The 15,737-nt window shown below is 43.0% G+C and overlaps 2 protein-coding genes across 5 annotated transcripts in view; both read right to left on the bottom strand.

Annotated features, from left to right (window-relative positions):
- Positions 1–12,638, bottom strand: part of BATF2 (basic leucine zipper ATF-like transcription factor 2) — a 152,439-nt gene extending 139,801 nt beyond the window's left edge. For 2 of the 3 annotated variants that reach the window (XM_075838741.1, XM_075838740.1), the window contains exon 1: positions 8,331–8,419. The gene's annotated coding sequence lies outside the window, so the exon portion shown is untranslated. Of the gene's footprint in view, positions 1–8,330; positions 8,420–12,298 lie in introns of those variants that run through there. The other variant, XM_075838743.1, reaches the window with a different exon arrangement.
- Positions 106–12,315, bottom strand: LOC142661312 (uncharacterized). 2 transcript variants are annotated; one of them, XM_075838739.1, is made up of 2 exons: positions 12,229–12,315; positions 106–8,444 (listed from the first exon to the last, which is right to left on the bottom strand). In XM_075838739.1, exon 2 carries the CDS (start codon positions 8,399–8,401, stop codon positions 7,376–7,378), a length of 1,026 nt encoding a protein of 341 aa, XP_075694854.1. In that variant the 5' UTR covers positions 8,402–8,444; positions 12,229–12,315; the 3' UTR covers positions 106–7,375. The 2 variants fall into 2 exon arrangements, with proteins under 2 accessions (XP_075694854.1, XP_075694853.1); XM_075838738.1 differs by lacking the exon at positions 12,229–12,315 and adding an exon at positions 12,077–12,221.
- Positions 12,639–15,737: the final 3,099 nt, after the last annotated feature.

Raw genomic sequence — 15,737 nt, 5'->3', positions numbered from 1 at the left:
GGTGTAGGTTGTTGCATCCATCTTTTCAAGCGGAGAAAGCGTGGACGAGGCGGAATAACAGCGGAAGGATGTGGGTGAGGAGCGTCACGGAATCCTCAAACACAGTTCAATACACGACTCAACTATTTAATTACAAAGCAGTACGTCACATTTCACTTGAACTTCTACATGGGATATATAACGACCAATTTATTTTTTCAAGGTCCATTCATTCTTAATCTGATCCGTTTTATTTATTTATTTATATGCTAAAAATCTATTCCATTACTGATGTTATGCTGTGAATACTGTGCATCTTTAATCAAAAAGAGGCAGCGCCGTTCTAGGTGGCAGTGCCAATAACCAAACTAACTTGAGGTAAAAATCAGCCTCTAAGATTTTACTTTTTTTTTTATAAAATACGTTTCAATTCTTTCAGTTTGATTCAGTCCAATACCATCTCCTAATATTCATTTCTTTACTAAGCTTAACCGGTTCAACAAGTCATTTGTGAACAATTTTTAATTGAGTCTTTTCCCTACACAGTGGAGGCGGCCATTTTGTGGTCATCCCAATATTTCTGAGAATGAAGCTAACTGATTCATTGGGGAGATACCTCTCATAAATAATATATTGTTGTCTGAATATTAGTGACAGAGCGTTGACAACCAGATAACTACATTCGACAAAGGTTCAGCTCTCTGAGTATAGACATCATGTGTGAAACTTAGAGGAGCAGCAGAAACCCCTGGCAACCAATCAAATCACTTTTTTCATTTTCCAACCTGCTCTAGAAAAATTAGAGATGGATTCTGATTGGTTGCTATGAGCAATAGTCTCTCCGCTTTTTCTTTACACTACTTTTTTACACATGAGGCCGCTCAAGAACTCTTTACGTAAGCTACCTTGTTTTTACGTTTCTACTTTTGCAGTAGAATAGCTATAAATGACAACCCATGTGTAAGAAAAGCAACAATGTTATATCTTGAGTAAGAATGAATGGCCTTTTGTTTTCCACATTGACAGGCAAAAGGACGGGAGAAAAAACAATTATAAAAGAAACGGTGCAGAAAGTTCGACAGAGACCGGATGCAACGTCATATTCAAACAAGGCAGCGTCACGGAGGAAAAGCACTGTGTGGTATCCTTCGGAATTATGTTTATTGCATCTTTATCGTCAAAGTCTTGTGAAATAAGGAAAACCGTTGTTGAAAGGCAAGGGAGAAATAAGGGTGAGGAAAGGGAAAAAGGCCGGATCGGAGGCGAGGGTAGCAAACAATTTTCGGCACATAACGATGGAGGGAATCGTTAATTCAGAATTTTTGCAAATGAGTATATAATTTCATAGAAGAGATGTTAGAGAAATAGAGCATGCAGGGTACACATGAAGCTACTAGATAGGTAGTACAATGACCTACAAGCCTTATCACCTCCTTAGACATTTTCCACCAGTGTGGTGTCTATCATTTTAATTTTACATAAAAATTTTCAAAAACAAGTTTCACAAAAAAAATGTAAAAACATATGTAAACTCAATTACATGGATGTACTTTTTCTGACCCCACCTCTTAAGCAAATGTTTGGAGATTACTCCATTCTGCAACTACAACCTATAGAAAAGCTGTTCTCAAACTTTAAGGTGACCTACACTAGTGAGGTGTGCCTGTCTGCCAAGTGATATTAGAGCTCTACAACACCTTGTTTATACCACTGCCCTGCTAGCTAGACAACCGTCAATACACCACTGCTCGGCTGGCTAGACAGCCCTCAATACACCACTACCCGGCTGGCTAGATGCCCCCTCGAAACACCACTGCTCGGCTGACTAGATGCCCATCAATACACCACTGCCCGGCTGGCTAGACACCCCTCAATACACCACTGCCCAGCTGGTTAGATGCCCCTCAAAACACCACTGCCCGGCCGGCTAGATGCCCCTCAATACACCACTGTCTGGCTGGCTAGATGCCCCTCAATACACTACTGCTTGGCTGGCTAGATGTTCCTCAATACAACACTGTTCTGTTGGCTAGACACCCCTCAATACACCACTGACAGGAAGGCTAGATGCCCATCGAAACACCATTGCCCAGACTGGCTAGATGCCCCTCAATACATGACTGCCCGGCTGGCTAGACACCCCTCAATACACCATTGCCTGGCTGGATGCCCCTCAATACACCACTGTTCTGTTAGCTAGACACCCCTCAATACACCACTGACAGGCAGGCTAGATGCCCATTGAAACACCATTGCCCAGGCTAGCTAGATGCCCCTCAATACAAGACTGCCCGAATGGCTAAACACTCCTCAATACACCACTGTCCTGCTGGCTAGACACCCCTCCATACACCACTGTTCTGCTGGCTAAATGCCCCTCCATTCACCACTGTTTTGCTGGCTAGATATCCCTCCATACACCACTGCTTTGGTAGGTCAATCAGACATGACATCACAAGACCTGTGGAATGCGTGTGGCTCTCCAAAACTGGTACCACTGGTGCGGCCCCATTAGAGTTTGGCAGGTTAAAAACTGCTATAACCTTTCCACTTTATTGACCATTAAACTATATGTTGAAATATTCAGGCTGTTCTCTAATGTAGTGGAAGATGTACCGAATGTTTCACCGGTTGTATAGGTCTAGCATCAGTCCAATCAAATGGACATGAATAATAACAGAACTGGACCTTGACTCAAGCACTACTGTCCTTTGGCCTTGGCAGGCAGTTGCGAAAGAGATTAGGTATTGTATCAAATTAAACAGCGAAAAATAAAATTCTAGGGGGCAGTATTTGTATTTTTAAAACACAACCAGCACGTGAACTATACAAACTACCTAATAATGATGCATTCCTGTATCTTGACTGAAATTTACCCTGAAGACATCTATCCACTTATTTAACAACTCTTGAAAAACTGGAAATGTATACATCCAAAGAGTGACATTAATAAATACATGTTTTACCTATTTTAATATAGTTATTCTTTAATATATATGTGCATTCTGTTTTCTACACATAAAATTGTAACTGTTTTCTGAGTAAGCTAATGTTACTTACACATCTTAACGTTGTATATATTATGCAAGACTAGATATCTATACATCATGACAACCAGTAGATTTAAACAAATCACAAACTATGAAATGGTAATCCGTGCTAATGCATCAAAATAGGTAATATCATTGTAAATTGGAATATATGTAGATATTTACTATCGTTGTATGAGCAAATAGTGCGCTCAATTGACATGCTCTTATAGACTACTATAGATAGAACTGTCCTTAGTTAACTTGTACATTCAGAAACTCATTCGGGGTGTATTAAATGCGGTGTGCTTTTACCATTATGTTTTAGAGATACTCCGATGTCCGCTTCACTTATAGCAGAGTATCTGAGGGCTAAGGAAAGTTGAGGAGAAGAAATCAAATTAAATCTTCAACATATTTTGTCGAGGCACTTCTCCAAGTTGCCAAAAGTATAAGCTAAATTAAAAATCTAGTTTTACAAACCTCTTTCATATCATTTAGACATAGGTAGGATTCCCGCCCAAGTCCTAAATGAAGCGGTCCTAACACTCGGTAGATGGCTGGACCTCTTTGACTCAGACTGGCCCTAAGTTGTGCATTTCTGTCATTTATAATGGCCGTGCCTGGATATATAAACCAAAAGTTACACTATTCATTTGGATGTACAACTTAGGTAACTACCCAAAAATATACCAACTTAGTACCTACAAAAAAAATGGAATTCAAGTATTACTCCCTTTCTACTTGTACTGCACTTGAAATGATATTTCTGTAGCATCTTTTCTTAGAACTCTGCATTGTGCTGTTCCTCTGTTATTCCTCTTGGAAATGTATGAATAAATTGACAACTGGGTGTTACCATTTCCCTTGTCGATCGGGTGCGTCCCTACACACTCTGACACCGTCACCACTGACTGTTAATTCATTAGTATCAATATGTAGTTAAAAAAAAAAAAGTCTTTTCAAATTGAATGGCTAACGTAAATATAGTAGAACGCAGGTTTTTGGGGCACTAGGTCCTTTCCTTGGCCTAAGGAGGAAAAATGAAATAACACCAATTGTAATCAAATATGTGAATCTGCAGCAGAAGGGTTAACGTGAGATTTCCCCTATAACATTCAACGAGATTCTATGGCCAAGATCAGTGAACATCTCATGCAAACATGTTTTCTACAACTAAAGATCGGTTGGATCGATGTGTCAATCAAGACTGAAATCATTTTTAGCCTGTTTGCTTAATGACATTCTTATAATCCATTATTATGACCTACAGGGAGATCAGATAATAATATAATTGTAATTAATGGTGCGATATAGATTAGAGAGTTTGTAGTACATCACATTATGAAGTATTCTCTTGCTACTAAAGGGGTTTCCGGGAAAAGCCTCTCGGTGTCCCGTACATTGGACAGCCTGTAAGAACTTGTATGGACTTGAACACCGCTGCAATATTTACATGCGGTTGCGCTCCGTTCAGCGGGCACAATAGGGAGGGAGAGAGGCGATATTTTCAAAAACATCCTACTGCATAACCCTCTTGATCCTCAAGAATAAGAGAGCTGCATAAAAAAAAGATATATCTCGAAAAACAACGTTAAGGCCCCAAGCACACAACCGTATTTTTCATCCCTAATCACGGACCCGTTCATTGCTATGGGCTACGGACACCTTTCTGTATTTTTACAGATGGGTGTCCGTGCAGTAGAAATGATAGAATGTGTCCATTTTTTGTCCGTAATTAAGGCATGGACTCCCCATACTAGTCTAATTACGGACGGCTACGGTTATGCATCTGTAGCCGTCCATAATTACCCAAGATTCATCCGGGGTTTTTCTTTGCAGATTCGAAAATACGGATGTATTACGGACAGTATTTATGGACAACCTTCCATAAATGCGGATGATTTAAGGATGACTATAGATGACTACGGATCCGTATTTACAGACAGTATTTAAGGATGGATGAAAAATACGGTCGTGTGCATGGGGCCTTACCGAGTACCGGCGTACGCTGTTGAGCGCTTCAGTGCATTTATATTAGAATCTTATTTCCATATATTCTGCATTTTAAAAAATAAGTAACAGTCTTTTTATTTCTTACAGTAATAAGCCACAGTCTACCGAACGTTCCGGTTTTTTTAATCGTGAAGACATCTCACTAGTAATTCATTGAAATGGCTGGCATGTAATACTACATTTCATTTGCTACAGGAGACATGTAAGGCTAACTGACCTCAACTCCGGATCTGCAGGTATAACCACCAGAATCTGCAGGTAGTGCATGCTCAATCTCGTTTACCTCCGTAATCTCGCGAGATTTAGTTTCCCTTGCTGGAAATCTCAGAGAAAAGAGTCAGAAGTGTCAGGATTCTGAGTACACATGACGTCCAGGCTGGATTTCATGTGTATTCATTATCAGGACACTTGATTAACGTTAATCTCTGTGTATGTGGCTGCACATCGCTGCTGTGTAAATCAATGGAGAGGAGTGTATGACGCTGACTGGTCACTGATTGGTCAGCGTCATACACGTAAACACGCCCAGTTAAAAACACAATACACGCCCAGTTGGACATAACGAAAAAAAAACGCCCAGTTGTCCATTTCAAACCTCATTTGCATATATATATAAAATAGCTCATAACTTGGCCAAATATGAACGTTTTTTTTTTAAAAAAAAACAACCATTACTGTTCTCTACATTGCAGCGCTGATCATATGCAATAGGAGATAGGGATTTGAGAATCTGGTGACAGAGCCTCTTTAACATCTAATAGATTGTAAGCTCTTGTGATCAGGGTCCTCACGACTATTTTTGAATTGTTAATTAGTGGTGCAGAATATGTTGGCGCTATATAAAGATTATTATTATTGATAATAAACATCTCATTAGATCTCATCCTAAATATACAAACCGGATATAAAAGCCAGGAGTGGACACTGAGTGTTATGCATGCCATGATTAAGGACACAGGACGTGTCAGAAACGCGTAAGCAAAATTAACCAAGGCAATTTCAACCTTCTACTCTATTTCGTTCTCAGTTTTATTATCAACTACTCCCTTTTAAAGTTTGATACATTACCAATAAAAGTGGAACGTTGGTTCCTTTTATCTACTTCAAGTGCTGGATTCTAGTTCTATTTCTTTCTCTAATAATAAACATGTCTCTGTATAAGTTCATGCCACCTTAATGAAGGAGTTACCCATATGAGGGCATTTTTGTCCTTCGAATGTTCAACTGATGAAGTCACTTGGATGAGTGGTGAACCATCGTCAAGATTACTTAAAACGGTTGTCTTGCGAAGAAAGCCCTTTTTAATGTGGCCCGGTGCTCAGTGAATCGCTGCAGGGAACGGCTTTTGTAGCCCCAGAGAATCGGCCATTATCACCAGTGGAATTTGCACCCAGCCATACATTTACCCTGCAGCAGCAATATAGTATTACATGGTGGCCATTGGATGAACTGAGTCGACCAGAGTGGGAGCTTGCTAAACAGGTATCTGGCTCACAGAGGGGGCTCTCAAGGTGGGGGATCCCCCTACATGACAACCCCTTTCAGTCCAGTTGATTTTGACTGACTATAGATAATACCATGACCTGGATGAATTAAAAATGCCTAATTTTAATTTCACACACATATTATGTATTCGCGTTTTGACCCATGCATTATCAACTAGTCCTGTGGCATATTGATGATCGCTGCAACTAATCTATAATCTCAGTACATGCCATTGTAAAATGTCTGAGCTATACGACCCCATCCCTATCATTTGCTGAGAACTAGCTTCTTTGTTTAAAATGTTTTCTAACAATCCTCACGTCTTATGTAAAAATAAGCATGAATTTTATGATGTGCTAATTTTAGCTTCATACAATCTGAAATATTTTATTCTAACTCATTTTTTTATGAGCAACATACTCTCTATATGGATCTCAGGTAGTCTAGCCCAGATGTAGTCAATGCCTAGCAAATGAAGAGCGCAACATCTGTTCCTCAGCGCTAGTTAGTACCGAGCTTATTAAATCATATGTAATACCTAATTAATAGTATTTCCCAAGTGCCATGCTTCCTAATCCTTTCTGCACTTGTAATACAGACACGTATGTATGTGTATATATATATATATATATATATATATATATATATTCACTACTATTTATTCTGGAGACCTGTAGAGTACTACTTAAATGACTAGATTTCTCATTAAAACAGTGTATTAACCATTTTCCCACTTGCTGCGTCCCTGTCTCATGAGTAGACAGAGGAATAAATCCCACCAGTCAGTTAACTGTTATGCACTTTTCTCATCTTTCGGTAGAAGGTAAAGGAAGAAGTAGACTGGGGGAAAAAAGGATTTGTGTGGCTTAATAAGTTTGGCTGTACTGGCCTGCATACCCGTTAGCATATTTCTCGTAGTACTCAGCGGGACTGTAACCTGCTGCTCCCAAGCTATATTGAGAGAATGCAGATGCGTAGGCTTGGCTGTAACTCTGGCTGTAGGCTTGAGATGCACCATAAGGATCAGCATATTGTGCCATAACTGCTGCCGCTGCTGCTGTTCTTCTCCCTACGGGACTTCTGTCCCTGTATGCTGCAGGAGCCAAGGCTGCATTGATTGATGGTGGTGCTGGTGGAGCAGCAGCTACAGGGGCAGCCGGCAGGGTCGCAGCCGCTGCAGCCACCATGGCAGCCGGAGTAAGGGCTCTGTCATATGTAGCGCGAGCACCAAGCCCACTTCTGTCGTAGAAGTCATATGTGTACCTCTCATAGTATTCCCTCTCATACCATGAACGTGGTGGAAATGGGGAAAAGGGAGCTTGGGGTGGTGGAATGCGTCCACGGTGGAAATAATAAGCAGGAGGTGGTGGGGGCGGTGGCGGAGGAGGTGCAGATGAGGCTCCCACCACCGTTGCAGAAGATAACTTGGAGTTCTTTGGAGCGTTGTTGCTCTTAGACAGTGTGACGAAAATCTTCTGGTCTTCCAGTGGAGTGTCATTAAGGTGCAAAATGGCATCCATGGCTTCCCGCTCTTTGGCCATGTGAACAAAAGCATAATTTTTGACAATGTCACATTCCACAACTTTGCCAAACTTTTCAAACAACTCTTTTACTTGTGATGTAGTAGCTCTGCTTGACACATTGCCCACATATATCTTGGTAGCATTACGTATCTTGGATGTTGCATATTCCACAGTGAGATGCGAACCATAAAACTCTTGTTTATGCAGCTCACCAATTGCCCGATGGGCATCTTGCTCACGTTCCATATGAACAAAGGCGTAATTTTTGAGGATATCACACTCATTTACCTGGCCATACCTCTCAAAGAGCTTCTTTAATTCTTCAGGGGAAGCAGATGGTGATACACCACCTACAAAAATCTTCACCATGGTTTAGGGTTGTGTTCAAATATACACCAATAATTTTGCTCCCCTTTTAGTCGGAAACAAAAAAAACAAAAAAAAACATAAAATTAATAGACAATTTTGCTGAATGAAAATAGACTATTTATATGTCCATTGACCATTTTGACATTCTTTTAACACCGTTTCATTTTAGGCAAATGTCTCAACAATTACCCATGCTTCAACACTTCTAGTTTTTGGCACCTATGGGACCAGTCAGATGCTAGATTATCGTATTTTACAGTTTCTAATACGAGGGGTGAATACACCTGACTTTAATTGTCAAAATCCCCAAAAATATCTTTAGGGGGTTACAACAAAAAACTTTCGACCGCCTGGTGATTTTTCCAGCTTCATGCCACTGCTCAGAGATTCAATTCTGCTGCTTTGAATTCCACCTCTACATTTTGCAATCCCTTTTTGCTACTAGGGTACCCCAAAAAATGAATGATTATAGTGTGTCCCACTGCTGGTAACCTCAGCGTTCATCTGTAATATGGGAGGGGCCCCAGTAACAACAAGTGTTTCATTCCTCTGCAGCACCACCACAGGGGAAATTAAGCATTACATGGTGCCCACTGAATTCAATTGGCTGTCCATGTAATCCATGGATGTGCCGGGTCCTCCAGTGTCGCTCTTTTTCTATCTACTCACTGCTTTGGTTAATTGATGGCGGTCTCGCATGAAGGACTCCCCTCTCCCCTCTATTAACTCAGAATGACCTACCAAGCTATTTCAATTTGTTTTTCTAAACCAGACAACGACTTGTTTAACTACATATGTTATTTTACAAACAGCTTACAATGCTATAAAATAACCAAAGACGTAATACTCACTCTACCAATCCCCTGCCGCTCCCGTGCCAAAGCTTTCTGGGTACCCCCGTTCTTTTTGCGATCAGTTGGGGTCCCAGCAGTACGGGACACCAACAATCTCACAACTATCACCTTTCCTCTGGATATGTGATATTTGTCATCTGGTACAACCCGTTTAAGAACTAAATATCACCTTATAAAAAACAACAGACTGCTGACTGCAAATCTATATGTATGATTGGCACCGAACTAAACAATCCCCCTTTGCAGATGCAAAATTGAAGATCCATTTATTTTAGTGACGTTAAACAATAGAATTATAGCGTTTGCTCACGTTATGTCATGTCCGTGTGAGCAAGATACATCCATAAATTCCTATGGACAGGACCCACATTTATGAATGGACTCCAAGATCAGCGCTGAGGGAACAAGATTTAGCATGTTGCAAGCTGAGGGTGTATGACGGAGGTCCACTTCTGATTAACTTTTTACATAATAAATACGTAGTATTAAGTCCGGGTTCACACTGAGTTTTTTGCAGGCGGAAATTCTGCCTTAAAATTCCGTTTGGAAGTTTGAGGCAGGTTTTCCTCTCCCTGCACGCCGATTTTCGCTGCGTTTTTCACCCGCGGCCATTGAGCCTTGCGGGCATAAAACGCCGCGAAATACGCTTTCTCTACCTCCCATTCATGTCAATGGGAGGTCAGAGGCGTAAACGCCCGAAGATAGGGCATGTCCCTTCTTTCTTCCGCGAGACGGTTTTACAGATCGCGGGATAAAGACGCCTCCGCCTCCCATTGAAATCAATGGGAGGCATTTTCGGGCCGTTTTTGACGAGTTTTGGGGCTCGGTTTCTGCGTCAACAAAAAAATTTTGGGGAACAACCCTAAGGGTATGTTCACACGCTGAGCCAAAAACGTCTGAAAATACGGAGCTGTTTTCAAGGGAAAACAGCACCTAATTTTCAGACGTTTTTTGAGCAACTTGCGTTTTTTCGGCCGTTTTTGGAGCTGTTTTCAATAGAGTCTATGAGAAAACGGCTCCAAAAATGTCCCAAGAAGTGTCCTGCACTTCTTTTGATGAGGCTGTAATTTTACGCGTCGTCTTTTGACAGCGACGCGTAAAATTACATGTCGTCGGCACAGAACATCGTAAAGCCCATTGAAATGAATGGGCAGATGTTTGCCGACGTATTGGAACCTCCATTATGCCTGAAAATAGATTGTGTGAACCCAGCCTTATAGTGAGATACATACAGTCTGTGTTATATCCCAGAGTGGCATCCAGAAATCTGCTGGTCGCTACATAAATCCTTCAACGCCTTGTTAACCGACACCGCTAACAGCTTAGCGGAGCAAGTTCTGTGCTGCAATGTATTCTGGGAGAGTTTGCTTTCCTTAATCCGAAAAACTGTCGAAAAACGCTACAACGACATTGTCCAATGTAATAGCTATCAAGAGAGCTGGCTGTGTACAGCACTGAACAAGCAGGGAATGTTGGGGCATTTGAGCTCAAAGCAAATCACTGAAAATGGGATCAAATCTACTCAAAATCACAGAAAAAGGCCATACAGAGCAGGCTAAAAACGAATACTTAGTAGGACGCAGACAAGTCACAATGATATATGAGGGAGGTCGCACAGATGTAAAATACTGATGCGCATCATGGGCTGCTTAGTATTATTATTGGCCACAGATAAGGTGCCAGTCATGCCGGCATACACCGTGCCGGCATACAGCCTACAAGTCACGCCCATAGATCAGGAGGGCTGCCCCGCACCATCTAATGTCCCATACTAAGCACTGACACACTATTCTCCCCCAACATCACAAGGCCTATAATAAACATGAAGTATTTTAGCCAAGATACGCAAGCTCGCAACCCGCGTCAGGTGTCCTCATCGTCTTGTGAATCCCTGAACACAGTATTTCATTTTCAGCAGAACCGTCAGCGGTCATAAATGCAAGTCTGGTCAGGTTCAGTACAAAATACGGAAACCAAAGCATTTACAAACTTTTTATATCAGTATATAAAATGTAAGCTGGACAACTAAGTGAAATAATTTGGGCAAAGTTAAAAACAAATGTGTCCTGGTTTAAGGCCATGCTCACACAGCAAATTTTCAAGTGAAAAAATGCAATGTAGATTTGGGCAAGAATCCGCAGAAGAAATTTGGGGCTGACCTGGAAATTTCTGCAGTAAATTCACGGTTTCAACTACCCCTCTCCCATCTATCAAAACTTTATTTAAAAGACACACTGCCAAGCTGAGCTGTCTGGTGTTCTTCTTCCAGGCAGTGTTATCATGATCCCCCTGGGAGTCTGTACTAGAAGTATACCTGGAGAGTCCATGATTATTTCCTATACAGACTCCCGGCAGTTGGCGGATCATGTGCCCGTGTCATTCATGTTGGTGAGAGGAAAAGTCCACATTTTCAGTTTTTGTCCTACTTTTTGCCTGATAAGTCCAATGTCCCAGTAATAAATGAAAACAGATGTCGTGAGATGGTGGCGCGAGACCCCGGATATTCCTCATAATGGTGTCTGCTCTGTGGTCACCTTTTCATACAAGAACAAAGGAGGACACAACTGGCTATTTGCTGGCATAGAGGTTGGATCATGGTGAAGTCCCTACATATAGACCCTCAGTCATCACCCTTTACTATAGGTAACATAACCCGCACTATACCCTATTCAGTGTTTTATCCTCCATGCCCATTGGCTTGTTCATGTTAGTACTGAGCTGGTACACGCTTTATGCTGTCTCTCTTGCCCCTTCTCCGGTATCATCCTGGCACCCTGTGCCCACCTCCCATCCCCTCCTGCGTGGTGAGCCGTTCAGGTACCTGCCATCTCCACGCCCTCCTTTGTTCTATCAGCGCTCGATCCTAAGTTTTCTTCGTTATTCTCCAGCCCTGATTCCCCCTCTGCCCCTCCAGTCTGCCAGCTCCGCGCCTTCTGCCTTTCATCATCATTCCCGCCTCCAGTGCACATCTACCTCCAGCTAGACGCTGCTCCATGTTGTGCTGCACTGTCATGGGAACATTTCTTCCCCTAGGATCACTCACCCGCTCCTCCGCTCCCCTTCCTCACAACGCTTCCACACAATCCGACACACAAAAGATGGCCGGGCAGCCTGGTCACACGCCGGCAACGCTGCATCTCCAAGGCAACGCTCAGCCAATCACGGCTTGCCGGTACCCGGCTGATGGACGCCGCACGACCTCATTGATTCTTCTATTTACTTTTCCAGCAGCGCGCGGCGTAAAGCCAAACCGTACTCATATACCGAGATAATGTGAATGTGACGGGCGGGAAACCGATTCTGCTGAATTACTTCAAGGCCATAAAGTTCATTCTATTGTTGTCTGTCTCTAGGGGTCTGGTATTTTCTTTCCTCTGGATTAGAGGGGGGAGATATGGTAAAACTGGTGCAAAGGAAAAGTGGAGTAGTTTACCACGGCAACCAATCAGGATGCTGCTTTCATTTTCCCAAAGGCCTTTGAAAAATGAGAGGTGAAACCTGATTGGTTGCCATGGGCAACTACACTTTTCCTTTGCACCAGTTTTGACATATCTCCACAATGGTTTACATTTGGTCCCCAGGCACTGGTGCCAGGCTGGGAAGGCTGGTAACTATAACGTATCTATGGGCAAGGCCACATACCCAGTGACGGGTCGAACATTGACTAAAGCCATACTTGCCAACTTTGAAATCCTCATGCACATGCCCATATTGGTTTTGCGGTCCACAAAATCGTGGATCAAAACAAATTTGCGGCCCCAGCACAGATCCGTGAAAACCATTGTCGTGTGCATGGGGCCATAGAAATAAATAGGTCTGCAATTTATTCACAAATATGTGGATAAATTGCGGACGTAAATGCTTGGTCGTGTGCATGAGGCCTTAGAAATGACATCAGGAAGACTATATTTTTTTGCTCTGGGCCCCGACCATTTATAAAGGACATGCCGCCAAACTAGTGGCGGTCTCCACAGACTATGCTGCCCCATGTGGGGAGCTCTCTCCTCATGGATACTATAGACTCATAACTAGGAGTCCGCTGTAGTCCGTGATCCCTCTTATTAGCCAAACCACACATTTTGGATAACAGCAGATTGGACCTGTCCCCATACTATGTTGTCCTTACATAGGCAGCATATTCTGATGACAGATCCCCTTCAAATCACAAATAGTGCATATGACCCCCCTTATCAGACTAGACCCCCTAAATAAATTCAGACCCAGTGGCGTAGCTATAGGGGTCATAGTTGCGACAGGGCCCCTAAGCTTGGGGGGCCGACAGTTGCCACACAGCGCTAACTGTGTAGTAAAAATGTTTTAATTCTTTATTTGCCGTGACGCTGGTAGTAGTTATGGGTGGGCAGGGCTGAGGGCTCCTCAGACGTCACAGTCACATGGTAGACTCAGTGTACCATGTGACCGTGACGTGAGGCTACTGTGGGGGCAGCTATGGGGGGCATTATATTGTGTGGCGTGTCATTATATTGTGTGGGGGCAGCTATAGGGTGCATTATACTGTATGGGGCAGTTATGGTGACATTATACTGTGTGGGGGTAGCTATGGGGGGCATTATACTGTATGAAGGGCAGTTATGGGTGCATTATACTGTATGGGGCAGCTATGGTGACATTATACTGTGTGGGGGTAGCTATGGGGGGCATTATACTGTATGAAGGGCAGTTATGGGTGCATTATACTGTATGGGGCAGCTATGGTGACATTATACTGTGTGGAGGCAGCTATGGGGGGCATTATACTGTATGAAGGGCAGTTATGGGTGCATTATACTGTATGGGGCAGTTATGGTGACATTATACTGTGTGGGGGCAGCTATGTGGGGCATTATACTGTATGAAGGGCAGTTATGGGTGCATTATACTGTATGGGGCAGCTATGGTGACATTATACTGTGTGGGGGCAGCTATGGGGGGCATTATACTGTATGAAGAGCAGTTATGGGTGCATTATACTGTATGGGGCAGCTATGGTGACATTATACTGTGTGGAGGCAGCTATGGGAGCATTATACTATGGGGGCATCCATGGGAGTCGTTGGGCAAGGTGGCTGTGCATACGTGCACATAGGGGTTTAGTGGTTTTAGGGAGTGGTAAGGGGGCCCAAGCTGAATTCTTGCACCCAGGACCATGAGCCTTTAGCTACACCCCTGTTCAGACCCACAGACCCGACTCTTAAATACAGACCCCACCTGTGAACGTCCAGCAAAACTGGATGGGCTATTTCTACAGACTTTAATTGAAAGAGGCACTTGTGCGGCCATGTCTCTCAGTCTGTAGCCACCTTGCCTAGTGGAACAGGGGTGGGACCACTCAGCCATTTATAATCCAGTAGGAATACCTATTTAAGTGAGAAAGCCCTTTTAACCCCCTCAGGACAAAGCCATTTTGGGGCTTTAAGAACATAACATTTTTGTCTATTTTTCATCTCGGCATTCCGGAAATAATAACTTTTATTTTTGCATCAACGCAACAATATGGGGTCTTGTTTTTCATTTTGTGGTACGTATATGTTAGCATTTAATTCTTATAAATTTAAATTCGGAGGGACAAGCGAAAAACCACAATTCCGCCATGTTTTGTTTCGCACCACGACGCAACTGTACGTCCTGGTGGCCAGTGTCTTAGCGCACGAGAACGTACAGTTACTGCGTGGTTCCCGGTGCACACTGCCGGTGAAAGTATGCATCGGGAACCGGGAAGCCAGCTGTCCCCAACAGCTGACACTCCACTGTTGCCGATCAGGGACTTATTGCCGCTGATTTTGGCAATTAACCCCTTAAATGCGGCGATCGTTGTCAATCGCTGCATTTTAGGGGTTTCTAGCACATTGGCAGACCTCACAATGAAATCGTGAGGTTTGTCGATGGTAAGCATGGAGACCGGAGGCCAAACAATGGCCTCCGTGTCTGCCATGTATGGATGCCAATCTGGACCAGCCTCCGGATAGGCTTCCTGTCACTGTGTCGTTCCTGATGCACACTATCGGTGACAGTGTGCATCTGGAACCAGGAGGTCAGCTGTCCACGACAGCTGACATTCCAGTGTTGCCGATCAGTGGCTTATTGCCGCTGATTTAGGCAATTAACCCCTTAAATGCGGCGATTGATTGCGATCGCCGCATTTAGGGGGTTTGTAGCACATCAGCAGCCCCCATGCAATTGTGGGGGTTGCCGATGGCTGTGATTGCATCCGGAGGCCAGATATCAGCCTCTGGGTCTGCCATGTATGGAAGCCTATTAGGATCAGCCCCTGGCTGGTCCTTATAGACTTACTGTCATAGTGACTGTCACGTCACACTGACAGTTGGAATACTGGCGTTTTACAAAAGTGTAAAAAGAAAAGTTTTTTTTTCCTATAATAAGTCCTTTATTATAGGAAAAAAATGAAAACTTTACAAAAACAGTACATATATTTTGTATCACCGCGTTCGTAACGACCCAAACTATAAAATTATAATATTGTT

This window comes from Rhinoderma darwinii, chromosome 9 (genome assembly GCF_050947455.1).
Source record: "Rhinoderma darwinii isolate aRhiDar2 chromosome 9, aRhiDar2.hap1, whole genome shotgun sequence".
In the NCBI taxonomy this organism is placed as follows: Eukaryota; Metazoa; Chordata; class Amphibia; order Anura; family Rhinodermatidae; genus Rhinoderma; species Rhinoderma darwinii.
Note: the sequence above shows the minus strand (reverse complement) of the source record. Positions and strands in the feature narration are given on the sequence as shown.

Bases quoted from the DNA above. Each gene is read 5' to 3' on its own strand.
- LOC142661312 (XM_075838739.1), bottom strand. From the start codon at position 8,401: ATGGTGAAGATTTTTGTAGGTGGTGTATCACCATCTGCTTCCCCTGAA.